Source organism: Pogoniulus pusillus, chromosome 35, assembly GCF_015220805.1.
Source record: "Pogoniulus pusillus isolate bPogPus1 chromosome 35, bPogPus1.pri, whole genome shotgun sequence".
Classification (NCBI taxonomy): Eukaryota; Metazoa; Chordata; class Aves; order Piciformes; family Lybiidae; genus Pogoniulus; species Pogoniulus pusillus.
Genome location: NC_087298.1, coordinates 12,532,522 through 12,559,553, shown reverse-complemented (window position 1 = coordinate 12,559,553; position 27,032 = coordinate 12,532,522). Strand labels below are relative to the sequence as shown.

Below are 27,032 nucleotides of genomic sequence, written 5' to 3'. Positions count from 1 at the left end.
AGGTGGATCTGTTAGACCAGCATCACTCTGAAGGCTGGCAGGTCTCAAAGGGTCAAAAGCAGAAACACCCCTGTAGGTGTTCAAGAAAAGACTGGATAAGGCTGGGTGCTAGGTTGGACTGTATGAGTTTGGAGGTGTCTTCCAACCTAGTTGAGTCTATGATTCTATCTGGAAGAGGAGGGAAGGCAGCTTCCACTTTTCCAAGAAGAAAATGCATCTCCTCTCACTGGGACACAGAGGTCTACCTGCTAAGCATGGTTTAATGGAAGGCAGCCACCACTGTTCTGCAGCATTAGTTAAAACTGAGTGTGCAGGTTGTTGTTCAAGCAGGTCTAATAATAGAGGAACAGATTTCCTAATCACAGGAGAAGCTTCCTCACCTCCAAAGTGAGTCCAGTCAGCAGATTTGCTTGGCAGAGACAATCTGAAAAATGAAAACACAGCATTAACCAGGAAGTTTAACTACAAAACCACTCTGAAAGTCACTTGCAACTGGAATGCCCTCCTCAAGAGCTTACAGCCTCAGAAAAGGACAATTACAGTCTGGCAGTCTGAAAAGGGCAAAGGGGAACTGTGCAAGCAGCAGGCTGCAAGGGCAGGGTGGGAGGGCATCATGCCTTAAAATGTGGAGAAAAATCCTCTCAGGCATAAAAAACAACAAGAAAAGGACAAAGTATTATGCAGGGTAGTAAGATGAACAGAGAGCAGAGAGACCTCAACCTTACATCTGGTTCTTCAGTTCAAGTACCTTAAAAAGAAGGAAGCATCAATCTCCCCTTGCCCTCTATGTTTGCTTTGGAGTATCTAGTGTGGGACTTAATCCCAACGAAGTAAACCAAACCTCACTAACAGGGGTACCAAACCCCCTCCTGCACCACAGCCCACAGCCCTGCTTCCTCATCCTGAGCTCTGACAGTGAAAGCAGTTAGAGTACAACACTCCCAGTCCCTTTTTCATATCACACATGGATGGAACCCCTGCACCCAGAGCCCCTGGCTGGGTTAAGAGCAGCATTTCACACAACATGGTTTGATTTCCAGCCGTGGCTGTTTGCCAGGCACAGCTCTTAAAATAAAGGCAGCACAAAAAAAGAACAACAAAGCTTGCAAAGGAAGACTTGCAGTCACCTACTTGTTCAGCTCCTTAGTGTGTGCATCTGCTCCTTGCTGTATCAGCCTGTCCAGTACTTCCACAGGAGAAGTAGAGGACATGAAATCATCCTCCTGGCTTCCCTTGGCTTTCTTTAGCAGCTCCTCAGTCTTCTTGCCAACAAAGAGGTAGGCAGTCTTTGGTAATGCAACCTCAAAAAGGTGCTCGTATAGGGGAGGCTGCCCACTCCCAACCACCACTCTCCTTTGTGCTGGTACTTTGCAAGGGCTGGGAGTGAGAATATTTGTCTCCCCCGAAGTTCCTTCCCTGTTACCAGCAGGGCTCTCTCCCGAGCCTCCGCAGGGTTTGTCGATGGGAGTAAACGTTTGTTTGGGTGTTTCCCGCGCGTTCTCAGGCCCAGACTTGTCCAGAGAAGATGTTAAAGGCTCAGAGGTCTGACTGTGGCCCTGAACACCAGAGACTACCGAATGGGTCTTCTTTTGAGAGCCCGACAGACTTTCATTTGTGCGGTAAAACGGGGAGTCAAATCCTCCTCTAGGCACCATGTGTTCAGCATCGGTGGTGATCTCGGAGATCTCTTTAGATATTGCATCTGAGGAGGATGGGAGGGCAATTACTTCTCTTGTATTTTGACACCACAAACATCCTTAACATTCCTTAGCAAAGGAAATGACAGCAATTACCTTCCTCTCTGTCCTTTTCAGCACTATCTTCGAAAGACAAACCACCTAAAAACTCTGGAAGATCACTTAAGGTGACTGAACTTTTACTACCGGGTGTGTCTGAAAAGGAGAGACAAGACAAGTTTAGTTGTACAGCTGCTGAGTTTTCTCCACTCTTAGCCCAGCACAAACCAGAAGTCTTTAAGGTCCTTAGAAAAAGCTTGTCCCTCCTTCAGGTGTATCCTCAAAGGAGGAAGCGAGCTGGCTCCTGTTCCATTCCACCTGGAAACCAGCTCAGACCTCAGCCACTGGTCAGCCCTGACTCCAACAATGTCACATCTGCTCTTGCACAAGTGTGGGCAAGCAGCTGGATGAACAGGGCTGTGCTGCCTGCAGTTTAACCTGACAAATTTAAGACTTCACAAGGGGGCCCAAATGTGGTGTCTCCATTCTACTTCCACATCAGCATCAAACTCCCCTTCAGCCTCCTTGGCTACACAAGGAAAAACGAAGTTCAGTGAACCTATGTCACACAAAGGTGACAATTTATGGCTACTGATCAGAACAAGACACAGCTGCAGGGAGATTGCACTGAAGAACGAGGGAGAGAAACCTCACACTTGCAGCAGAGTCACAGGTTAGGGACCCAGTGAAAAATTAACCTGTTCTGAAGCTGTAACTCAGAAAGAGCAGATTTTTAGTGTTGCTGTATGACTTGACCAAGGAAAGCCAGCTTCACAGTCACCATCATCTCCACTTTGAGGATGGTAAAGAAGTCTCAATTACAGTGCCAAAAAAACCTTCTGCAGCTGTCACAGATGTAGATAACAGAGAAAATGGAGTCTAGATTTACCTACTAGAAGCTGAGCTCCTCAACCACCCACTGTTCATTTCACAACACTCCACAGGACTTGAAAAAAAACGTTCAAGTACAGCAATGTAATTGCAGACAGAAACCAAAAGCCTTTAAAAGGGAGCATCAAATCAGTCCTTATGTGCAGCCTTACAGTTTGATCCAGGCATGCAACATAAACCTTGAAGAAGTAGAACTTCACATACAACTTGAGGTTTCTAATGAAAAAAAGTCACCCTCAAAGAATCAGGTGTAAAAAAACCCCACTGAAATCCCACCTTTTTGCAGCCCTCCATGTAGCTCTCTGTATTCAGACATAAGATGAGGCCTTGACCAAACTGGTTGCATAGAAGGTGTCCCTGCTCATGGCAGGGAGGTTGGAATTAAATGGTCTTTGAGATCCCTTCCAACCTGAACCATCTAGGGTGGTTGTGGCTACTCCCTCCAAGAAGGAGGGGTTAGATGAGGCTTTGAGCAACCTGACCTAGGGGAAGGTGTCCCTGCTCATGGCAGGGAGGTTGGAATTAGATGGTCTTTGAGGTCCCTTCCAACCCAAACCATTCAAGGAGGTTGTGGATGCTCCCTCTCCGAAGGTGTTCAAGGCCAGGCTGGATGAGGCTTTAAGCAACCTGCTCTAGTGGAAGGTGTCCCTGCTCATGGCAGTGGGGTTGGAACTAGATGATCTTTAAGGTGCCTTCTAATCCAACCAATTCTATGAGTTTATGACTGCAGGAGAGCCAGTTAAAGAAAAGAGATCAAAGCCCTGCAAGCCCTTTCTGAAGGAGAAGAGTTAAAATCAAAAACATCACAGGAAGATTTTAAGTTGAATCACAGGTTAGGGCAGGATCCTGGAGGTATAATACTTAAGAGGGTAAAAAAGAAAGAAAACCAAGAAACAAGAAAGAGAAAAACCTGTGGAAAAGGATTTGGCAATTGGAAGTATCAACAAACACAGGATTTATTTGCAATGGGTTCTTGTAGTGGGGAGAGGAAAATGGGAGCTCACCCAATGATTTATCGCTGTTTGTGACATTTTGCTGTCGGTACAGTAAAGGCCTCCCAGGATCTGGTTTGTCCTCCTGAAAAATAACAACCACAACCAACAACAAAACTAAAATAGATTCTTTGCATCAGACACCTGTTGGAAACAACCCTCTGGGGACAGTTTGATAGAAAGGCAATTCCTGCAAATAGGTGGCTTTGACAGCAAACCTGTGTAAGAAACAAGCCTGTGCCAGCTGGAAGTGGCAACAGCTGCCTGAGCTGAGAACAAAATGGGGCTTTGCAACGAAATGCTCTTGGTTACTCTGCCTCTTCCCACAGTTATGGTCACAGCAAGTCAGTGAAAACCAATCAGATTGGTCTGGCAGAATAATGTTGTGGTACCTTCTTAGGAGGCGTGGCAGCAGCTGAAGAGAGTGACACATGCACAAAGTCATCTGAGGTGCAGGGCGGAGGAGGAGACGTGGCTGGCGTTCCCAAAGGTGTTCCTTTGCCCCCTGCTGAAGAGGAGCAAAAACTTTCTCAGCAGGCTCCTGTTTCCTCCTTCCAGCTGACTGTTTTATGTGCATTTACACACTGCCTCGACCATCTACTGCCTTCTCTGCAGACTTTCAAGGCCTATCTGGATGTGTTCCTCTGTGACCTGAGATAGATTTTATGGTCCTGTTTTGGCAGGGGGATTGGACTCAAAACTCTTTGGGTCCCTTCTAACCCCTTTCATCCTGTGATTCTGTGATCCTGTAAATCTTTGAACTCTTGATGAAGCTAAAATGCAGTTTCTAAGAGCCTTGCTTCAGACCTTGGCACTGAATTCCTCATAACTCATGTCCTACCTCAGTGTTTGCATTAGCCCTGCTCTAGATGCCCACAAACTCAGATCCCAGAAGCAATGACTTCAGCCTGCCCAATGGCATCTTGTGACATTCCCATTCAGGGAGTCAATGGCAACATTTACAGCCAGAGCCTCTACTCTAACAAACCTCGAGGGCCCAGTTCCAAAACTCAGCACGTACCAGATGTGCCAAAGGCTTTGCTGTAAGGTTGTGATGTAGACTGGGATGAATCTGATGGGACAATTCCAGGGGAGGTTGGTGGAGTGGTCATACCACAAACTGCAGAAGGACTCCAGATGGTAACCTGTGTGAAAGCAACACACAACAAACACAGGTCAGCAGGGCACAGAAAAGGAAGATGTGAAACACCTGTGTGCAGGTTCTGACACAGGAAACCAGGTGCAGATGAAACACAAAATGTAGAGCAAGTTCTGAAGAACTCAGAGTGCTTCTCAGAAACAGGAATTTTTATGGCTGTGATGAGAAAGTAGGAGCAAAGTGGAGAGCTTTAGAAGCCTGCTGTGCTTTCTCTCCTGCTTTACCTGCTGTGGCTCAGTTGACAGCCGTATCGACCGTGGGCTCAGAATCTGAGGTAGCTGCCCTGGCATTTGTGATAGTGTTAGCCGAGGAGTGGAGTATGGGGTAGAAGTTCCTGGAAGTTACAAAGACATAAAACCAATTAAGAGGGATCCAACTCACTAAAGACAAATTCAGGGTTAAAGACCTTTAAAGCAAAACATTTCAGATCTATTCAACATCCACCTTTGTAGCTGGCACTTCAAAGACTTCTCTGCCAGCCCAAGCAAGCATCTATCGGATATATAACAGATTACAGCTTCTGTTTCTTTGGGGTGAGTCAGTTTTGGGGCAGGGGAGGAAGAGGCAGCAGAAAGACAACTCATAGAATGGCTTAGGTTGGAAGGGACCTCAGAGCTCATCTGGCTCCAACCCCCCTGCTATGGGCAGAGACACCTCTCAACTAGACTCAGCTGCTCAAGGCCTCATCCAACCTGGCCTTAAACACCTCTAGGGAGGAGGCAGCCATGGCCTCCCTGGGCAGCCTGTGCAAGAGTCTCACCACCCTCCCTCTGAAGACCTCATTGCTCTCTACAACTACCTGAAAGAAGGTTGTAGCCAGGCAGGGGTTGGTCTCTTTTACCCAGACACCCAGGGACAGAACAAGAGCACACAGCCTCCAACTGCACTAGGGCAGGTTTAGGCTGGGTGTTAGCAAGCAGTTCTGCATGGAAAGAGTGATTGGCATTAGAATGGGCTGCTTGGAGAGGTAGTGGAGTCCCCATCCCTGGAGGTGTTTAAAAGGAGGCTGCATGAGGCACTTAGTGCCATGGGTTAGTTAGAAGGATTAAGTGACAGGTTGGACTCTGTGATCCTAGAGGTCTTTTCCAACCTGGTTAATTCTGTGATTCTGTGAAGAACTTCTTTCTCAGCTCCAGTCTAATCCTGCTCTCCCTCAGCTTCAACCCATCCTGTCTCAGACACACATGTGAAAAATCCCTCTGCAGCCTTCCTGTAGGATCCCTTCAGGTATTGGAAGGCAGCTCTAAGGACCCCCTGGAGCCTTCTCTTCTCTAGGCTGAAGAACCCCAGCTCTGCCTCTGCAGCATCTATTTATTACTCATTAAATGATGGTTTATTTTCTGGTGCCTAAGAACTGAACTTTAAAGTGGGAGAAATTAGTTGTTTTTTTGCTCTAGGGACAGTTTCCCTCCCTGAATTGGGCATTCATTAGCCAGCAGGCAGGTCACAGAATGGCTTGAGTTGGAAGAGACTATAAAGATCATCCAGTTCCAACAGCCCTGTCATAGGCAGGGACACCTCCCACTAAGTCAGGCTGCTCAAAGCCTCATCCACTCTTAAACACTCCTATGAGGCATCCAAAACTTTTCTGGACAACCTGTTCCAGTGCCTCAGCAGCCTCACTGTAAAGAGTGACAGGTTTATAGGATAAGATTCACAGATTCCTAGCTGCAGAGAATGAATCCATGGCCTTACCATAGCTGCTCTGTGTGTCAATGTAGTAGCTGGCACTGGAGTCAGTTTGATGATGTTTTAAGCTTGTGCAGAGTTTCCGAGACACAGAGTAATAACCATCTTCATAGGAGGCTTCTGCAGGGTCCAAGGAGATTTTGGCACATTCTATCACAACATCGTGGGTTTCTAGTCTTTTCCACCTGCAGACAGTTTGTGGATCCAAAAGAGTAAGTTAGTCAATTATTGTTACAAGCAAAGGATCCTGGAGACAGGAGGAATTGGCTTGGAGGATGGCTTGGTTGTTCCAGGAAGCTTTGCATGCTCGCAGCCAGAACTGGAACAAGGCACCCAGCAGAAATGGCAACCAGATGACTTGTGAGAGGGGGTCTCAAAGAGGAGACAAACAGCTTTGACACAGAGACCCATAAAGGTCTCCATGGAGCACTCTGGAAAGGAGGAACAGCATAGGAAGGCTTGCTTGATCCTGAGCTTCAGCAGCTGTAGAAATCAGCTCAATTAGACTCAGATGTTGGTAGTCAAAATTTAGACATGCCAGCAGTGAGGGAATCTTAGGTTACTTAAGCAATCACCATCTGCAATGCCAGCTTCAAGTCTGTGGTTGCTTCCTCCCAAATTTTGGGCATGTTTTTTATTACCACTAGCTCCTTCACTCTGAAAACTTTTTGTCACTAAATTAAGCAGCCAGATTAGTTCTGCCCAATACTTCAGGGGGTGGAAGTTCACTGGAAAAAAGAGAAAGCACAGAAGGCTGCCTACCAAAGGCTGAGTTGCTTTTCAACGTAAGATATTATGTGCAAGATACCAAACCAGAAGGCTTCAACTGGTAGTTTTGTGCCAATTGTACTCCTTTAATGGTGCCACCCTCCCCCCTGCCTGGGAGAAGCCTGCAAAATTCAGCATTGTGATATTCAATAGGTTCCCATTTAGTAGTGTTTTCCTAGTGGCTCTGAAAAGCAGGGCAAGAGCACTACTGTGCAGCAACAAGAGTCAATTTCTCCTCTTCAGTGGCTGGGCCTGTGGAGACAAGAGAAAAGCAGCAAGTGGTGCTGCTGCAGGCAAATGAGCCTATTTCTAAAGAGAACTAATAACAGCTGATAATGTTAAGACATACCTGTTAAAAGAATTGATCTCTTAACTGAACCAATATCTAGGTACCAAAACAAGACATACTGAAGCCATTTTAAACACTTAGGTCCCACCAAATCCTTCAACAGTCCAAAAAAACAAAGAAAGGAACAGACCCAAACCTTAAGGCAATGAAGCAGGGCAGTGGGAGTTTCTCTTTATTGATTATAAGCAAATTCTTTTAGAACATTATGAGGATGCTTGATAGTTAAGGCATAAAATTAAGATCAAGTCAAGTCTTAGAAGACAGATTCTATCCCAGACACAAAATGAATTTAGAGCCCCAAGACTGCTGTTAGTGGCCTTTCACAACAGCTTTTGCTTGTTCAGCCAGCTTGGATGAAGAAAGTCTACTTGTTCACTATGAACATGAGTGGCAAAGCACCACTGGCACACCAGCTGCTGCTGACAGAAAAGGTTTTGCTGTAAGCATGCTGAAATAACTGAACTAAGAACTGCTCATTCATGGACTCTCCTAAGAGCAGAGTGAACATTTATATCTCTACATACATACCTTCGTGGGTCCAGTTCATGGTCCTTAGATCCAGTCACTAATTCTGGATGAATTCGCACGTGTTCCATCATTGGCTGGATGAACAAGAGCAAGAAGAGGTTGAGTATTGCTGGTACAGCATCTTCTGATTGCACTGAGCTGCACAGAGCTGATGAGCAACCCACAGATCCCAAGAGTTCAGAGTGTTACACTTAACAAAGCTAACAAACAGCTTCAAGAGAGGATTTAGCTCCTAAACTCACATTTCAGTCTCCCAACAGCCACTTTTTATTCTGTTTTGCTGATCATCCCTCAAGTAAATCATAGAATAGTTTGGGTTGGAAGGCAGCTCCAAAGGTCACCTAGCCCAACCCCCTCGCAGGGACATCCAACACTAGATCAGGTTGCTCAGAGCCTTGTCAAGCCTGACCTTGACTATCTCCAGGGATGGAGCCTCAGCTACCTCCCTGGGCAACCTGTTGCAGTGTTCCACCACTCTCATGATGCAGAACTTGTCTCTAACTTCCCATCTAAATCCACTCCTCAAACCATTACCCCTTGTCCTGTCACTGCAGGGCTTTGGAGACAGTCCCTCTGCAGCCTTCTTGTAGGCATCCTTCAAGGTACTAGAAGGATGCTATTAGGTCCCCCCAGAGCTTTCTCTTCTCCAGGCTGGCAAACACCTGAATTCTATGGCTCAGATAACAGAGAGCAGTGTTTTACCTTGACTACCTCTTCAAAGGTCTCCAAGTTTTCCTTCATACTGTAGTGAGAACGCAGAAAGGAGACAAAATTGCAAGGATACATTCCATAGAGACGATGGAAGAGAGCATAAACGCTGGCATGGAGATGGACAAGATAAATCTCTGCCACATGACCTGGAAAAAGCAGTTGAAATCTCTTTTCATTATGAGGGAGAAAGGAACAAAAACTTCTAAGCACTCAGATGCTTATACATTTGAAATGTTAACTGGAGCAAGTCTTTCAGAGACAAAACGGTGCCTACTGAAAGTGTGAAGTCTTGTGAGAGAGCAGACACCACTTGCTCAGCAGCTTACAGCAAAGCCAACCATTAAGACATGGACCATCAATTCCAAGCAGTATCCTGTCACAGCACAGTGTGGCTTTTCTAATTCAAGTTAAAACCTGAAACCCTTCTAGGTAGTGAAACAGAGTTTGCAAGGCTGACTGACTGGAAGTGAAAACTAAGGTTTGCTTCACTTCAAAAGCAAACCCCAAAAGCTTGCATCCACCAAAAGCAATCATGCCAGAGTTGAACCTTCTAAGTTCCAATCTTCTTGCAATGCAATATGGTCCTCTAAATAGCATCTCCATGTGCTTAACAGCATGAGACACACAGAGCTAACTCGTGTTAGATATCAGACACCTCACAACAGACTCAGCAAAACCAACTCATCAGAACCAATCCTCTAACAGACAAGGCTGGTTTTACCAACACCTCCATGGCTATTGATAGTTGCACATTAAAAGAAACTCTTAAAGGTTGTTTCTTCCCCCATCCCATCCATAGCTGGGATCTCAAATTCCCAGATAGCTGCCTCAAGTGTTAGCATTTTCCCTTCCCTATCCATTAAGGCCAACCTGCTTTTTGCTGTCAGCAGGGTAGCATTTTGGTCCAGTGAAGCTTTATGTGGTAGCAGCACCACATGGAGGAACCTGAAAGGCTTTCAAATCTTGAGAAGATAAGTGCTCCCCGATGCTATCAAAGACCAGAAGAGCATGTGGGCTTGCCACATCATCTTCTGCATCTCAGTGATCTCAGACCATGAAGAGTCTGACAAAAGAATGTGCTCACCAACTGCACAGGAGTCACGGGGATACAACTAAACCATAACTGCATGCAACAAAGTTGAAATCTCACCTGGATTCTGCAAGCACCAGGCTGAGAGACGCCCAAAGATACCAAAGAAATCATGAAGATACTGTTTGCCAGACTGAGGAATCATTGGCAACATGGTTATTAGCACTAGGACACCTGTGGTGAGTACTACTACATCTGTGTCAGTCTGCAAGAAGGGAAAAAACCTCAATTAGTCACTCAGAAGTGTTGAGTTCCTTTTTTCTTTTTTCCAAGGATGAAGCCAACACAGAATCATCATCATGGAAAAAGTTCTCTACTTTGAAAGCTACCAGAACTGCAGAACCAAGATTCTTGTCTCCTTCACCAACTCTAAGTGAAAACATTTGGGATTCTTGCTCCTATGTTGCTGCTTCTCTTGGTTAAAGCAGGAACATCACCACAATCCCACACTTGAGCAGGAAAACAAAAACACTGCTATGGGAAGCATCCTCTGCACCACCTTCCTTCTTTCCCAGAGCCCAGAACACAGCATCCAGAGCCTAAAAACCTGCAAAACTGATCAGAGTACTCAAAGATGTTGGCCAATTACCAACACGAAGGTCAAAAGCTTTTCTGTTAAAGTTGACTGATGATTCTGGCTGCTGGAGTCACTCAGACAATAACCAGAACCCCCTGGCTCACACTGAGACAGCGATGGGGCAGTTACAGTCTTTAGCTAGATGAAACAATGCCAGAGAATCAGGATTGAGGACAGGACACAGAAAACATTCAAAGTCTTTCCTGGTGGGTCCCTGCTTGTTTCCCCAGCAGACCATGCACTTTGCTTGGTGGCTGCTTTGTCAGGAGAGGACTAAAAGAGCACAGGGAGGACTGTGGCTAGATGCCACTGAGATGGTTTTAGTACCTCCCAAGAGTCACTTGGGCTCACTGGACACATTCAGTGTATGAATTTTGCTTCCTCTGTGTGATCTACAGCCTCTCCTTCATTCAGACACACCTTGTCACAGCACACTCCACCTCTACCCCTTTGTACACATCCCCAGCACTTTCACATATCTGCCACCTTCTGACACACCTCACACCTGTCACAATCAGATACAACTCAAACTGGAAGGGATAACAACACCTTTGTCAGGTACATCAGGAGGTCCAGTAACTGTTTCCTTGGCACATTTGTTTGGAAGAGGACTGGCACTTGACTGCATCACACATTTTAACATGACTTAAATGACTAACAGGAATTCTTCACTATCATATCAAATGAGATTACTGAGAAGACATCCTGGCCTCAAAGCACTTCCCACTCCTTATTCATTGTCAAACTCTGTGCAGTATTGTGGCTGAGAAATTTGCAGATGGGGGGAGGTGGTGGAAAACCATCCTGAGGAAGCAGCTATCCTCTTGCAATCCAGGAGGTGTGTAGCTAAGAAGGAAAGCCTTCTCAAGGTAATTTCACCATGGAACAGTCTGCTGTTGCACAGCCCATCTCCAGGGCAAGCAGAGCTTGTGACCTTACATGCAGAGGTTTCAGAATGCACCAATGGGATTCTCCTGAAGTTACTGTGCTTCTCCTCAAAATTCACATTCCAGCCATCCACCAACTCCACCAAAGGCCCCACTCTCTTCAACTTACTTTGAGAGAAGTTTCAGCAAACTTTCCTAATCCAAAGCTCTACAGTGACAGTGGCTTTTAGACCCAAGACTGCCAGTAACCACAGAGCATGCAGCTGATGTAATTCCACCAGGGCTCAGTATCTTAACCAACAGTTTAAAATCTTCTAAATGACATGGGAACAGAAAAGAACTGCCTTGCATGACAAGTATGTCTACACCAGGTGTGCAAGCAGGCTATGGACAACACTGACAGCTCTTACCTTGAGACATTTAAGCAATGAAAGGAGGAGAGGTGCTTGAGAAAGTTTATGTTTCCATGATGGTTGTCGCCTAATGACGTGTCCCAGCAGAGAGAGGGTGGGTAAACGAGTAGCAGCTTTGCCCATATATTCATTAATTTTGTCCAGTAGATGCTGGGAGAGGATTTTGCAGAGTGGTGGGGGGGAAAAAAATAAATGTAGTTTTAATTTAACTCTTCACTACAGAGATACTACATCACTACAAGGGAATTCTACCCCAGAACGGAAGAACAGAGTTTAACTGATGCTATTTAAAGGCTCCTTCAATTCCTGGCTAAAATTTGCCTGTCTGCCCAAGATGTTTTTACCTTGTCATGAGGCTCCTGCAGCGTGGACAGGATATGCAGTGCCTGCTGAGAGTTGGTTTCCAGGTAATAGTCCACCAGGTTGTTCACCAGCATAGGCCCACGGTCTGTCAGCAGGGCCACAGTAAGGGGGAAACAAGACACGAGAAGCAGAGAGCTGGTTAGAGACACTGCACAGATTGGCAACAACTGTTACACAGCTGTGGGAGGTGAAGGGGCTGGAGAGGAGCTGCTGGGGGCTTGTTCAGTCTGGAGAAAGAGGAGGCTCAAGGGAGACCTCATTGCTCTCCACAACTCCCTGAAAGGAGTGTGGAGGGAGGTGAGGGATGGGCTCTTCACCCTGGTCTCAGATGATAAAATGAGAGAAAGTGGCCTCACGTTGTGCCAAGGAAGGTTTAGGTTGGAGATTAGGAAAATTGTCTTTGCTGCAAGAGTGGTCAGGGATTGGCACAGGCTGCCCAGGGAGGCGGAGTCACCGTCCCTGGAGGTGTTTGAGATCTCTGTGGCCATGGTGGTGTTGGGTTGACTCAATGATCTTAATTCAAGAGAGACAGGGAACTGCTAGAAAGACTCCAGCTTTAGTGGAGGCTACCAAGATGCTGAGTGGCTTGGAACATCTCTGTGAGGAGCAAAGGCTGAGAGCCCTGGGTTTGTTGAGCCTGGAGAAGAGCAACTCCAAAGAGGATCTGATCAATGCTCAGCAAGAGCTAAAGGGTGGGGGACAAAAGAATGGGGCCAGCCCCTGCGCAGTGGTGCCCAGTGACAAGACAAGGAGCAATGGGCACAAACCAGAACCCAGGAGGTTCCACCTGAAGAGGAGGAGAAACTTCTTTGGTGTGAGGGTGCTGGAGCCCTGGAGCAGGCTGCCCAGAGAGGCTGTAGAGTCCTCTGAGTGGAGAGATTCCAAACCCATCTGGGCATTTTGATCCTGAGAAATCTGCTGTGGGTAGCCTTGCCTTAGCAAGGGGGTTGGACTGGATGATCTCCAGAGGTCCCTTCCCTGGGATTCTCTGATACTACTCAGTAGAGGTAGAGTTCAGGAACAACTTTACATTCTCCCCCTTCAGCAGAAAAAGCAGAGCAAGCTCAGGGCCAAGGACACTGCCAGTGCTCTCAGGCTCTATCGGCATCAGAGATGCCTCACTTGCAGCAATCACTTTACTGACTGCTGTTTGGCTTAGGGTGGGGTTTTTTGGTCGTTGTTGTTTATTTTTGAAGGAACAAAATCCCACGAGCTCCCACAGTGTGGCAACTAATTCCCACCTAATTCTTTCTAGACACACTTGACAAAGCAAGTTTCATCAGCTCACATCTTGAGGTTGTGCCCCAGGAAAAGGCAGTCATTTGCTAAGAGAATTTGAACAATTACATAACAGACCTTCCAAGAGGCCATTAAGCAAAATGGGCTGATGAATAGCCACGATCCTTAAAGCAATTTCAAACCCAAATATCAAGAGTTTCTTTCGAGCTGCATTAACACAGACTGTTTGATAGGGGAAAAAACAAACAAATTGCCTCAACAAACCCACATTATTCTACCTTGATTGGTGTAAAACGTCCCTCAAATGACATCAAAGGATACATACCACAGATGAGATTATCCTTGAATGCAGCTGTTATGTCTTCCAGGACACCCAGAATTGGAGAATCCAGCATTGAGAGGAGCTCACCAACATTTCCTTGCTGTGCCATGATGCAGTACTGACATGAATGTGGAGGTTAAAACTTCAGGAAGTTCCTCATTGGTGCCTCTCTACCAGACTAGGAGAGAAGACAGCACAGAACAATGAACTTTCCTTTCTCTCTTTCAACTTTAAATCTCTCACCACTTCCCCTACTTCTTTCCTGCAGTATTGCCCATTTAGCACTGAGATGGTTAGAGTTTGCACTTAAAGCTGGAAGAGAAAAGAAGCCCATGCCTTACAAGCAAGGTTTTCTCCATCTTCTTAAAACAGACACTGATCTGCCTCGCAGAAGACCCTGGCTGGCACAGAGAGACTGGCAGAGTATTCTGTTACCATATGGTTTCTAATTTGTTCTCCAGGTCAGTCAGCTAAGACTGAAGTTTTGAATAAAATGCAAATAGCTCTCTGGAACGACTCCATTTGTGCTTTCTCACAGCAGCCATTCCTCATCCAGCCTTGCACAGTGGTCCACACCCTGGAGACAATCCAAATCCCAAGAGCCTCCTGCACTCTTGTGGCTAGATTAGAAATTCACTGCCCTTGGTTTTGCATTACTGCATACAAATAGATTTGTGCTTTAATGTAGAGAACCAGAGACTGGCTTGGGTTGGAAAGGACCTTAAAGATCATCTGGTTCCAACACTGCTGCAGGGATGCCTCCTACTACACCAGGTTGTTAAAGGCCCCATCCAACCTGGCTTTGGACATTGTCAGGCTTGGAGCCTCCACAGCTTCACTGGGCAACCTGTTTCAGAGCCTCACCCCCCCATCATGGGGAATAATTTCTTCCTCACACCTCACTCAAATCCAGCTCCTCCCAGTTTGAAGCCATCACCCCTCATCCTGTCACTCCAGGCCTTTGTAACAAGTCCCTTTCCAGCTCTCCTACAGGCCACTTCAAATCCTGGAAGGCAGCTCTAAGGTCTCCCTGGAGCCTTCTTTTCTCCAGGCTGAACAACCCAAACTCGCTAGGCCCTCGGATCATTCTTGCAGCGTGGCCAAGTTGCAGCTGTTGGGAAACTCAGTGTCACTCACTACAGCTGCTGCTCCTCAGCCACCCTGTGTGCACTAAACCACAAGCTCAGCAGCACACCAGACTTTGCTTTCACTGTGTAATCTCTGAGTAGCAGACTGAAAACCCTGCAGTGCAGAAACTCAGAGATGATGAAATGCAACAGTGTGCACATAACACAACTGGTGAGCCTCCCAGGACTAAATCTAAGCCAGTCAGGCTTTAGAGATGGCCTCCTCCTCTGTCCTGGCAATGGAGGGATTCAGGTACCACAACAACCTATCACAAAATGAAGCAGAGCTTTTCTCATCTGTAAGAATCCTACACTGAACCTTTCCCAGTGGCAGAGAGAACCTGGCTTCACAACACGTCTCATCTCATTAGCAAGGGTTTCTTCTTTCCTCCTCCTTCCAGCTAGCACACATTTTTCTCTCCCTCCATGGAAAGCAAGACCAAGTTTACACACAAGATGTTTCTTACTGCAGTTGTGTATACAGCACCTGTTCTGTGGACGAGCTGAGCTTCTGTCTGCAGTGCTGCCAGCCACACACCTTTCATGATCACTAACAAAGAAAAGCAAGAAGAGGTTAACAAAAGGCACCATTTATTCCTTATCAAACCCTGGATATTCAGAACAGCATTGAGCTCTTCACTAAGAATAGCTATGGACCTCCTGCAGGAAGAAAGTCAGCCACTGGAGGCCATGGAGGTGATCAGAGGGCTGAAGCACCTCTTCTATGAATACAGGCTAAGAGAGCTGGGGTTGTTCAGCCTGAAGAAGGTAAGGATCCAGAGACACCTTAGAGAAGCCTTCCAGTACCTGAAGGGGGCTACAGGACAGCTGGAGAGGAACTTGTGACAGAGACATGTGGTGCTAGGACAAGGTGTAACAGTTTCAGACTGGAAGCAGCTGAGATACTAGGAGGAAATTCTTCCCCATCAGGGTGGTGAGGCACTGGAACAGGCTGCCCACAGAACTTGTGGAGGTTCCAAGCCTGGAAGTGTTCAAAGCCAGGCTGGATGGGCCCTTGAGCAACCTGATCTAGTGGAAGGTGCCCCTGCCCATGGCAGCACGTCAGAATTGGATGATCCCTTCCAACCCAAAGCATTCTATGACTCCATGAAAAGGTGTTGCACAGTTGCCCTTTCCAGAACTCTCCACAGGCTGAGCTGTGCAATGTCTCAAATTAGCTTCCACAGGACTAATTTTGTATTGTGAACCTTCATAAGCTGCTCAAGTCTTATTTATGGGAGGTAAAATCTGGCACACAAAGAAGTTTTTCTCTTATTCTACCAAATTCTGAACCTAGAATAATTACTCTAATTGCCTGTCTTTGGATTCTAGTCAAACCATCATTAGACATTAGCCAAGGACCATATATCAATGCTCTCTTTTAAATCCCAATGCTGTAATTGCTCCCACACATATTACTTCTCTGCAGACTCCTCTTTAACAGTGTTACTGGACAGCAGGAGTTAACCTGTCTACCAGTAAACTTTGTCATTTGCAACACAGCACTCTGCGGTTGCAGAACTGCCCAAGGTCACTTTTATTAGGGCCACAAGACATCACCTTACTTAATCTGGCACTGATTGCAAATTCAGAGGTGATAATATGGCTCTATGCTCACAACAGGCATGTCAGCAGCCACAATCTCTAGAGCTCAAAAAAGCACCCTTCAGAAGACCCAAAAACATCCCCACACTCGGTTGTCAATGGTCACAGTTGCAGAGCTGAGGAGTTCAAAGCTCAGTTCAGCAGAGGCTGCTAACTGAAGTGTTTCACACTTAAATGCTATTTCTTCTCAAGTCCTGTGCTGAGCAGACTTCAAAACCTGCAGATTTAAACCTGGCTACTGGTGTAAGGCTTTCAACTAAAGGTAACAGAATAGAAACTTGGAGGGTGGGAAAAGACTTGAGTTTTCCTCAAAACCAGAACAGGTCTCGGTTTTCCAAGGAGATTAGAGCTGGGATTTGTTGTGGTTTGGGGCTCTGGTTTAGGTTTGTCGTTTGTGGGTTTTTTTGTGTGTGTGCAGGGGGTTCCCTCTACATTGTTCAGGTTTCCAAGCTTCAACTTCTTCGAAGAGCTTGCTGTTCAGAAGACAAGCAAAGCTCAAAGACTGACACCACCATCCTCACAAAACAGTTTAAAGCCACTCATCCATGCACCTCTGGAGTCAGCCTTTCACTTTCTTCCTCATTTTCAGGAGCATGCTGCCTTTTTTTTAGTTTCTGGTAACCACTGTATGATTTAGTGTAGTAAATCACAATTACTTTGAGAATGCTCAGAACAGATGCACAAGCCTGGATGGGGCAACAGCTTCCCACAAAGCACCTCAGCCTTCCTTTCTGAGAACGCCACCTCCAAGACCATAAAGGGTTTGCTGATGTAGGTGCAGGACAGAGTCTCAGCTCTGGTTAAGCAATAGATCCAGCAGCTTCCTAAGCAACATGAAACAGTTGTTTAAAGTCTTGTTAACAAAAGAGATCCACGACCACACCCCCAAACCCTCTGCAAGCAAAACCTGTTTTGGGAATTAAAGCAGCGTGAACACTGGTCTCTGGGTTTTTTTTACCAGATAAAGGACTTGTCAATTCTCTTTTCTTTTGCTCCTCACCCTTCCCCAGAGTGAAAAGAATGTTTTTATTATTACTTTCCTCTAGTAATACTGTTATACTTGGACCACATCTTTATCACATCAGTAAAAACCTCAACAACAAGTTTCATTAATTCTGATATTGCCAGAGGAAAAACTACAGCATGTGAAACCAAGAAACAGGCCTTTGGAGGCACTCCATGTGAGCTCTGGAAGTCAGGTTCAACTTGAACAGAAAAGTTCCATATAAACATGAGGAGGAATTTAAGGGTGACAGAGCCCTGGAGCAGTCTACCCAGAGGTGGTGGAGTCTTAATTCTCCAGAGACATTCAAAGCCCACCTGGATGTGTTCCTGTGTGAGCTTCTCTAGCTGACCCTGCCTTGGCAGGGAGGTTGGATTTGATTCCAGAGGTCCCTTTCAGCCCCTACCATTCCATGCTTCTGTGATACACTTGCAGGCAGCTGGGAAAAAAATCACTTGAAATGTTCAGCAGGTAAGAGCATTTCAAACTTTATGCTGCTGGCCTGATGGCACACACAAACATCAGATAAAAGCAAGGCTGATAACACAAATGGAGCTGCCAATAACTATACAGATAAGTAACTAATAATTTCCCAAGTTCCCTGGACTAAAACAGATGGTTCAGGTGACCTTGTGCCAATAAATCCAGGCACAGTTTAAATCAACTTGTCCATCAGCAGACCGTGCACTGAAGTACTTCATATCAAGTGGGGCCATCTCCTCTCCAAAAGCCTGCATTTAAAATATTCATAGAAGGATTTCACAAGACCACAGGATGCTAGGGGTTGGAAGGGACTCAGGAAGGTCTTTGAGTCCAAGCCTCCAGCCATGTCTTAAAAACCCAGGACAACATTACACACAGGTACTTGACAGGGTGTGAAGTTTATCTGGTGAAGTAACATAAACACCAACGTTATGTTGTCAGCTTGCTCCACGCAAACAGGCACAGCAGAAGAAAGCAAATCACAGAATCACAGACTACTTTGAGCTGGAAGGGACCTCAAAGATCATCTAGTTCCAAACCCTCTGCCGCAGACAGGGACACCTCCTTCCAGACCCGGTTGCTCAAGGCCCTATCCAACATGGTTTTGAACACTGCCAGGCTTGGAGTCTCCCCAGTTTCACTGGGCAATCTGTTCCAGTGCCTCACCACTCTCATGGGGAAGAATTTCTTGTAATGTCTCATCTAAATTTAGCTTCTTTCAATCTGAAGCCACTGCCCCTTGTCCTGACACTATACAGCTTTGTAACAAGTTCCTTTCCAGCTCTCCTGTAGCCCCCTTCAGGTGCTGGAAGGCTGCTCTAAGGTGTCTCTGGAGCCTTGCCTTCTCCAGGCTGAACAACACCAACTGAGGTGCTTCAACCCTCTGACAACCTTTGTGGCATCCTCTGAACCTACTCTATTGGTTCCTTGTCCTTCTTTTGTTGGGGGCTGCAGAACTGGACACACATGTTCTCAGTGCAAGATCTCTTGTAAAAGGTCATTTGTGAGGAACAGATTCAAACCCCTAAAACTGAGTTCCTCTAATCATTTTCAATCTATAGTGTCCAACAGCAATGAAGGAAGCAGGCAATTCAAGCAACAGCCTCTCTGCCTTTAAGCAAAGAGAGCTGAGTAACCAGTTCACAGCAACAGGCTGTCAGCTCCAAGCAGCAACCGCTGCGTTCTGCTAGATGAGGCACAGTGCCCAGGGCCCGCAGTGCCAGTGTGATTTATGACCCAGACCCACCAGCAGTTTGCAAAGGAGGTAGGTAAGGAACACAGGCCGGGCTGGGGAGATGCCAGTACTTTGTACAACAGCCAGAACATCCTCTGAATGCCACTGTATTGCCTATCTGGCATTGATATATCTGAGCTGAACACACCTCCCTGAAATCTTCACAGTATCCTACCACCAGCAGGTCTTTCTTCTCAAATACAAAGTAGGCAAGATGAAATGTCTGCCCTGCTTCCATCTCTACCTATTGCAACCATTCCCCTCTTAGAAGGGCTTCCACATCCCTGCAGCTGCACTTGGAATTGACAGGACTAAAACACACACAGGAATTTTAGCCTGTGCGTTGAGTCACTAATACTTAAAATCAGTTCTATATGAAAGACCCAAGGCACTGGATAGTAGAAAGTGAAATCAATCTGTCCAAGTATCTGTTAAAATCCAACATTTTCATCTCACTGGAAGATGCAAACTTCCCATTCTCAGATTCAGGAGCTTTTAAAAAGTCACATTTTAATAAAAGATATTAATTCTAAGCATCAACACAAATCTGGAGTCAGCTTACAGGAGAAAACAGAGAAGCAAATGAGCCAAGAACCAATTTAATGTAATATATATAGATAGATTTCAGTAGCTAATTTAGCCACATCACAGTTAAGTTACAAACTCAAGGCAAAGAGAAAGGCTGCAAAAATATTCATTGGAAAAGGCTAAATAAAGAGACAGAGGAATATTTGAGAGGATTAGGACTTCTGTACGTATTTCTGTCAAGAGAAGATGTTCTGTTCAGTGTATTTTTATCTCAAGCCAAATGATAAAGCAGCTGGTAGTGCCAGTTATGCTTCTGTGAGAGGTGGAGGGGGACACACTCCACACACACTCCTCCCAGAACCTCCTTAGCATTTGCTGGAACAGAGAAATGCAGACCCCAGCAGCAATTCTGAGAGGTGGTGTGTTGAGGATCAACATCATTTCTCTCCATTAATCACAACTTAAATCTGGGGGATGCCAGCAAATGTCATTATTTCCCCTCCAAGAGAAGATGAGGATTTCAGCAACACAAAACCACCGATGACAGCAACAAACTCAGACCTCAAGACTTATACTTTTCCACCTCGTTTCTACTCAGGTGCTGCACGGGCAGAGGCCATGAATGAGGACAGAAGAATTTTACAGCATTGTTTTCAAAGCAAAATTCAGACTGACAAAGCAGCAGCCCTCCCTAGCTCAGCTCTTTGAAATGTTTGTTGTGCCTCACTCTGTGCCCAAACAGGCAGGAATCCAAGCCTGCTTTCTATCTCCTATTAATGCTCACTATTAATTCCCTTCACAGGTAAATTAAACGTTGCCATTTGAGAAGTGGCACAAGCAATGAATGAAAAGTGACAGCAGGGATAAAAAACACTGGTGGCAAGAGGACAGTAAGCAGCTGACGATTCTCTTTTTCACCACCCAGACGTAACTACTCTAAACCACTTTAAACCTCAGTTCAACGTATTACAACCGGCAGCACAACTCCATTTATTCATTCATTTCTAAAGAGTGAAGGTGTCTGCTTCCAGCAATCCCCATTTTCCTCTCTATTTTAGGATCTGATGCAAGACCTCATTCCTAATTATTTGTAGATCTAACTCAATACTACAGACATTCTCCTGTACTTTGTTACTGGCACAGGAACGGGAAGCACACAAAGCCCCAACAACCCCGAACAAAGAGAGAGAATCACATTCAGCAATTTTTAAAGATCCTTTTGAAACCACTCTGTGCTGCCACACTCTGCTAATTGCTACCCATCAAACTTCTGTCAGAGGCAAAACTCTTTAGAAAGCAACGCACGGGGGAGAAAAAACAGCCCAAAGGTGGCAGGGCTGACACCTAACCCTTTGGCAGAAGCCATGCTGGAAGCCAGTTACTGACCTGAAAAGGGGATTATTTCACGTCCTTCTACACAAAGGCAGGTATTAAGAGTAAATAATTAAGTAAGAACCACCACTGGGCTGCTGTATCAATTTAATTAAGAGTTCACAAGGGAAGTAAGTTCACCTGAGGAATGTTTTTAAGGCTATGAACAAGCAAACAGAGAGCTCTTGGCTTGACAGTGCCAAAAGGATGCCTGAACCTCTGCAACACTGGTTTTGGTTTGGACTTTTTTTTGCCACCAAGAGAAACTTTTAAAGATATTCAAATAGTTCAGTTGCAAGTTGATAACTGTTCAAATCACCTGGTGATTATCTGGTGTACTCCTTTTAACTGCTCTGAGAATTAAAGCAGGCATTAAACAGAACAACACCCAATGTGAAGTGGAACATTACCAAACTAAAGCCAAAAAAGCCTGTTCAAATCACCCTGAGCTAGCTGGTGTACTCCTTTTAACTGCTCTGAGAATTAAAGCAGGCATTAAACAGAACAACACCCAATGTGAAGTGGAACTTTACTAAATTAAAGCCAAAAAAAAGAGTAATAGCCAGGAAAGTGATAGCAGCTCACCACAGCAAGAAGCTCTGTGCTGCTCAATGAAAAGCTCAAGCTAACAGGGGAAATGATCTTACTTAGAATCATAGAATCAACCAGGTTGGAAGAGACCTCCAAGATCATCCAGTCCAACCTATCACCCAGCCCTATCCAGTCATCTAGACCATGGCACCAAGTGCCTCATCCAGTCTTTTCTTGAAGACCTTGTCTTGTCCAGATCATGTGTATTAAACTACATGAAAACAGAGCAGCTACACAGCAGGATCAAAATCCCAAGCTCTAAGAAAGAAAAAACCAAAACCAAGAAAAAAAATCTCACACCTGTCTGTTACCTACCATAAAATCTGGGCCCCCTCCCCTGCTCCACCATAAAAAAGGGCTCTGGGTGTTTGATTTGCTTATTGCAGAAGGTATCTGTTGCAAATACATGCATTTGTGCATGTGTGTGTGCCTGCACGTGTGTGATAGGCTGCTTAGTTCTGACAAAGCCTGGCTCTGGTGATCACATTACCAGCCTGATAAGAGGTGTTTGGCACATCAGCAGCCCAGCAGTCCAGCTCTCAAACAGGGCCAGCATTCATCTCACCCTACAAACAGTCGCTAAAGTTTTGCTCAAACACCAAAACATCTGCAAGGGGACAGCACAGCTCTTGTGGGAACCCTTTAATAAGGCTACTTTTTATTAGTCACCAGAAGTTCTCGACTAACAAAGAGTTAAGGAGCAGAGATGAAACCCAGCCAAAGATAAAATCATTTTAATTAAAGCTTATCTCATGACACATTAGATATTCTGACTGTATTTCCATCTGAGTAAGTCTCTGCAGCTCCCCAGAAAGGCAGTTTAGTGCTGGGCTGACAAGGCTGTTAGAAAGCCCAGCTCACACTAACAAAAACAAACCAAAAGGAGTGTTTCCCTGAGTAAAGGACTTTAAGCTGGTGATTTTAAGCTCAAACTTGGTGCAGCTGCCTCTGACAAGCACAGGACCTGACTGCTGCCTAGCAAAGGCAACTCAGCTGCAGTCAGAGTCTGCATTTCCCCCTGCTTGTGCTACTAAAACTTCCTGAGTTCTCCAAGATTCATCTTCCAGTAAAGGACTTTAAGCTGGTGATTTTAAGCTCAGACCTGGTGCAGCTGTCTCTGACAAGCACAGGACCTGACTGCTGCCTAGCAAAGGCAACTCAGCTGCAGTCAGAGTCTGCATTTCCCCCTGCTTGTGCTACTAAAACTTCCTGAGTTCTCCAAGATTCAGCTTCCAGTAAAGGATTTTAAGCTCAGACCTGGTGCAGCTGTCTCTGACAAGCACAGGACCTCACCGCTGCCTAGCAAAGGCAACTCAGCTGCAGTCAGAGCCTGCATTTCCCCCCTGCCTGCGCTACTCAAACTTCCTGAGTTCTCCAAGACTCAGCTTCCAGTTGTTCACACATGTAAACTGAAGAGGAAATCTTTCCACCTAACGGCATCGCTTGGGCAGTGCTTTAATGGTGAGGGATCCCTAACGACTTGCCACAGGAGTTTACATCGGGAAGCTACAGGGCCAGAGGAGGGGAAGGAATGAACAACTTCTGCATGGAAGGTTCTCTGGGAAACAGCAGCTCTGGAATCGAGCTCTGCACACAAAACCTGGTCTCGGTCTCTGTGTCACTGCCATGGGTTGGGAACCAACTGCTCCTGCAAGGCAAGTTCTTCCTTTCGCTGCCTGCCCTGTAGAAGCCTCGTTTAACAAAGACAACAAACAGCGAGGAGAGAGGCAGCGACTGCACTGCCAAAGCAAGGGCTGAGCCGCATCCAGGGCTAACAAAGGCTGCGAACTCCGGAGCGGCAGCCCTGCGAGCTCCCTGCCCTAGCAGGAAGCAAAATGCTTTCTCGCAGCAGCAAAGAGCATCCAGAGCTGCCGGCACCGACCCAGCAGCAAGCGACCAGAGCAGCCCTGCCTCACCGAAAGGGCTCCCAACAGCTGCTCCCACGTCCCACCCCGGCCCAGGGCACCTCCCCGGCAGCTCGCCGAGACAGGGCAAGGGCTGTCGCGTCCCGGGCAGGACTTTGTGTGTGTGTGAACCTCTCTCCGTTCCCCGCGCAAGGCTACAGAGGGGTGCGGGGTGCTGGGGGGGCGCCGTGAGGGGGGCAGCGCTCCCGGACACCTCCCCTCACGGAGCCCCACGGCAGCGCAGTGGGGAGAGGCCAAGACGGAGTTTTGGCAGGGAGGAAGGAAAGGAGACAGAGGAGGGAACATGCAGCCCCCCAGCAGGCTTTACCCTCTCGCCTTCCCCATCCCCCCGGCCCCTTCCCTTTCTCCTGCCGCCTCCTCCCCGAGCCCTTTCTCCCTGCCTCCCCGCTCTGCTCTCTGTCTCCTTCTCTGCGTCCTCCTCCCCGGCTGCCCCCGCTCGTCGGCCCGCTGGGGGAGGAAGGAGGAGGCCCAGCGCACTCACCTCTCCTTCTCCTCCCCTCAGCTGTTTACCACTCAGGGCTCCGCTAGCCCACAGGGCGCCGCCATCTTGGCCCTGCCTCCCCCTCCCCCTCCCATTCACAGGCCGCTTCTCCCCCTGAATCCCTCCGCCGCACAAACAAGTCCCACCTCTTCTGCTCGCCCCCCCTCTCGCCCGACGCCGCGCCAGCACCTCACCGCCCCGTTCATCTCTTCCCTCTTTAAGGACCTTTCTCTCCATAGGGGGTAGCAGGGCTTGGCAGGGGGGAGGTGCGGGCCGCCGCTCCCACCCGCTGTGCCGCGGCGGAGGTGTCTCGGTGGCGGTGCGATGCGGCCCAGCAGGTCGCGTGATCCTGGGGGCGGTGCCGAAGCGGCCCCGGGCGGCGCTGACGTCACGGGGGGGGGGGGGGGGCCGCGGGCGGTAAACAAGGCCCGGCCTGGGGGGCGGCGGCGCCCGGCGGGGTGGGTGCGGCGGTGCTGCCCCTGCTCCCCGCTGGCAAGGGACCTGTGCCGGCGCTTTCCAGCCTCTTTGTCGTCCTCCCGCTGCCCCCGAGCCAGTAGCCGAGTCCGGGCTGTGGGTCGCGACCGTCGCGGGCGATAAACAAGGCCCGGCCTGAGGGGCGGCGGAGCTCCGAGGGGTGGTCGCGGCGGTGCTGCTCCCGGTGCTCGGTCCCCGCTGCAGAGGGACCTGTGCTGGGGCTTTCGAGCTTCTCTCTTCCGCCCGCTGCCCCCGAGCCGGCAGCGCAGCCCGGGCTGTGCATCGCGACCGTCGCCTCCCGTCCGCTGTCCCTCGGGGCAGGTTGGCAGCTCCGTGGCCCGCGCTGGGCATCCTGGCTCCGGGAGCTTGCCCGAACGTGGGGATTTAGCGCCCAAATGTGCCAGGCACCCAGGGACACAACAGGACACAGCCTCCAGCTGTGCCAGGGCAGGTTCAGCCTGGACATTAGGAAGGAATTCCTCACGGAAAGAGCGTTTGGCACTGGAATGGGCTGCCCGGGGAGGTGGTGGAGTGCCCATCCCTGGGGGTGTTTAAGAGGAGGCTGCCTGAGACGCTTAGTGCCAGGGGTTAGTTAATGAGCCTGGTTAGGTGATTAGTTTGGACTCGATGATCCTGGAGGTCTCTTCCAGCCTGTTTCACCCTGTGATTCCGTGAAGAAGCTCCCTGGAGTGCCTCCGTGTGTGCTGACTGCAGGAGTCCTGCCGGGGTGCTTAAGGCAGGCTCCCAGAATCCGATCTGCTTTTTGACTCACTGGATGCTGATTCTGCCAGTCTGGGGCCCTGAAGCACTTCCTACAAAGCACGGACAAAGACCTTTTTTTTTCTCTGAACTTCAACGGCAAGGATGGGACACAAAGCATGCCACAGAGTGGTGGTCCCTGGGCAAGGATGGGACACAAAGCATGCCACAGAGTGGTGGTCCCTGAGCAAGGATGGGACACAAAGCATGCCACAGAGTGGTGGTCCCTGGGCAAGGATGGGACACAAAGCATGCCACAGAGTGGTGGTCCCTGGGCAAGGATGGGACACAAAGCATGCCACAGAGTGGTGGTCCCTGGGCAAGGATGGGACACAAAGCATGCCACAGAGTGGTGGTCCCTGGGCAAGGATGGGACACAAAGCATGCCACAGAGTGGTGGTCCCTGAGCAAGGATGGGACACAAAGCATGCCACAGAGTGGTGGTCCCTGGGCAAGGATGGGACACAAAGCATGCCACAGAGTGGTGGTCCCTGGGCACCGCTGGAAAGAGCTCAGCCCCATCCTTTTGCTCCCCACCCTGTAGCATTGCTCACATCCCCTCTGGGGCTGCTCTTCTGCAGGCGAACCAGCCCCAGGGCTCTCAGCCTTTCCTCCTCACACAGCTGCTCCAGGCCCATAACAACCATCTTTATGATCCTCCCTGGACTCCAGGGAACTCCCTGTCACTCCTGAGCTGAGGAGCCCAGAACTGGACCCAGTACTCCAGGTGCTGCCTCCCTAGGGCAGAGGAGAGGGGCAGAAGAACCTCCCTTGACCTGCTGGCCACGTTCTTAATGCACCCCAGAGTATTGTTTGGTCTCTTGGCCACAAGGGCACACGGCTGGGTTTAACACAAGACAAAATAAAAGCAGATGAGGACCTCAATCTGAGAAGCATTGAATGATAGAGTCAGCCAGGTTGGAAGAGAGCTCCAAGCTTATCTGGTCCAGCCTATCCCCTAGCCCTGTCCAACCACCCAGACCATGGCACTAAGTGCCCCAGCCAGGCTTGGCTCCACCACCTCCAGCCACAGCAACTCCACCACCTCCCTGGGCAGCCCATTCCAATGCCAATCACTCTCTCTGACAACAACTTCCTAACAACATCCAGCGTAGACCTGCCCTGGCACAACTTGAGGCTGTGTCCCCTTGTTCTGTCCCTAGCTGCTTGGCAGCAAAGCCCAACCCCACCTGGCTACAGCCTCCCTGCAGGTAGTTGAGTTCTGACTTGTGATCTTTCACAGCTCTCATCCCTTCAGGGCCGAGATCCTTCAGGCTGCACCTGCAGTAGGATCAGCCAGCTCGTGGAGGAGATGGAGCTGCTTGGAGCCAGCATGTTTTTAATCTGCCTTGTGCATGGCAATTAATATTTATTACAGTCTGGACTGAGTGGTGGTATTATTTTTATTATCCCCCCCCTCCCCCTGCTGTGCAGAAGACATGTTTATTTAATCTGCCACAGAAAAGAGTGGAAATTAGGATGAGCTTCAGAAAAGAGCTGGAAGCAATTAGCTGGGTTATTTTACTGGGTAATTGCCGTAACATTCAAATTGACAAAGGAAAACATGGATGCTGCAGGAGGGGCTTGCAGCTAGATTGGAGAGGGAAGGCGACTGCATTAGAATGGACATGATGAGCTGTAATTAGCTTGTTTGTTATTACTGGCTTGTACAATTCATAATCTATTTACTTAGCATGCAGTGGAGCATGTGATGTGTAGGAAGGGCTCATGGCACTG

The 27,032-nt window shown here is 47.9% G+C and overlaps 2 protein-coding genes across 10 annotated transcripts in view; one reads left to right on the top strand and one right to left on the bottom strand.

Moving 5' to 3' along the window:
• TSC1 (TSC complex subunit 1) overlaps positions 1–24,387 on the bottom strand; it is a 34,055-nt gene extending 9,668 nt beyond the window's left edge. For 2 of the 9 annotated variants that reach the window (XM_064171541.1, XM_064171549.1), the window contains exons 1-16: positions 24,063–24,152; positions 15,329–15,391; positions 13,718–13,892; positions 12,135–12,238; positions 11,788–11,940; positions 9,974–10,118; positions 8,815–8,969; positions 8,113–8,186; positions 6,474–6,652; positions 5,003–5,112; positions 4,641–4,764; positions 4,012–4,127; positions 3,632–3,704; positions 1,794–1,892; positions 1,132–1,702; positions 381–424 (exon numbers count right to left, since the gene is read on the bottom strand). In XM_064171541.1, the coding sequence (XP_064027611.1) occupies positions 381–424; positions 1,132–1,702; positions 1,794–1,892; positions 3,632–3,704; positions 4,012–4,127; positions 4,641–4,764; positions 5,003–5,112; positions 6,474–6,652; positions 8,113–8,186; positions 8,815–8,969; positions 9,974–10,118; positions 11,788–11,940; positions 12,135–12,238; positions 13,718–13,823 (2,053 nt within the window). In that variant the 5' untranslated portion in view covers positions 13,824–13,892; positions 15,329–15,391; positions 24,063–24,152. Of the gene's footprint in view, positions 1–380; positions 425–1,131; positions 1,703–1,793; positions 1,893–3,631; positions 3,705–4,011; positions 4,128–4,640; positions 4,765–5,002; positions 5,113–6,473; positions 6,653–8,112; positions 8,187–8,814; positions 8,970–9,973; positions 10,119–11,787; positions 11,941–12,134; positions 12,239–13,717; positions 13,893–15,328; positions 15,392–24,062; positions 24,153–24,208 lie in introns of those variants that run through there. The other 7 variants (XM_064171542.1, XM_064171544.1, XM_064171543.1 and 4 more) reach the window with 7 other exon arrangements.
• The window catches only part of RPL7A (ribosomal protein L7a), a 233,057-nt gene that overhangs the window by 2,960 nt on the left and 203,065 nt on the right, over positions 1–27,032 (top strand). The window lies entirely within an intron of this gene.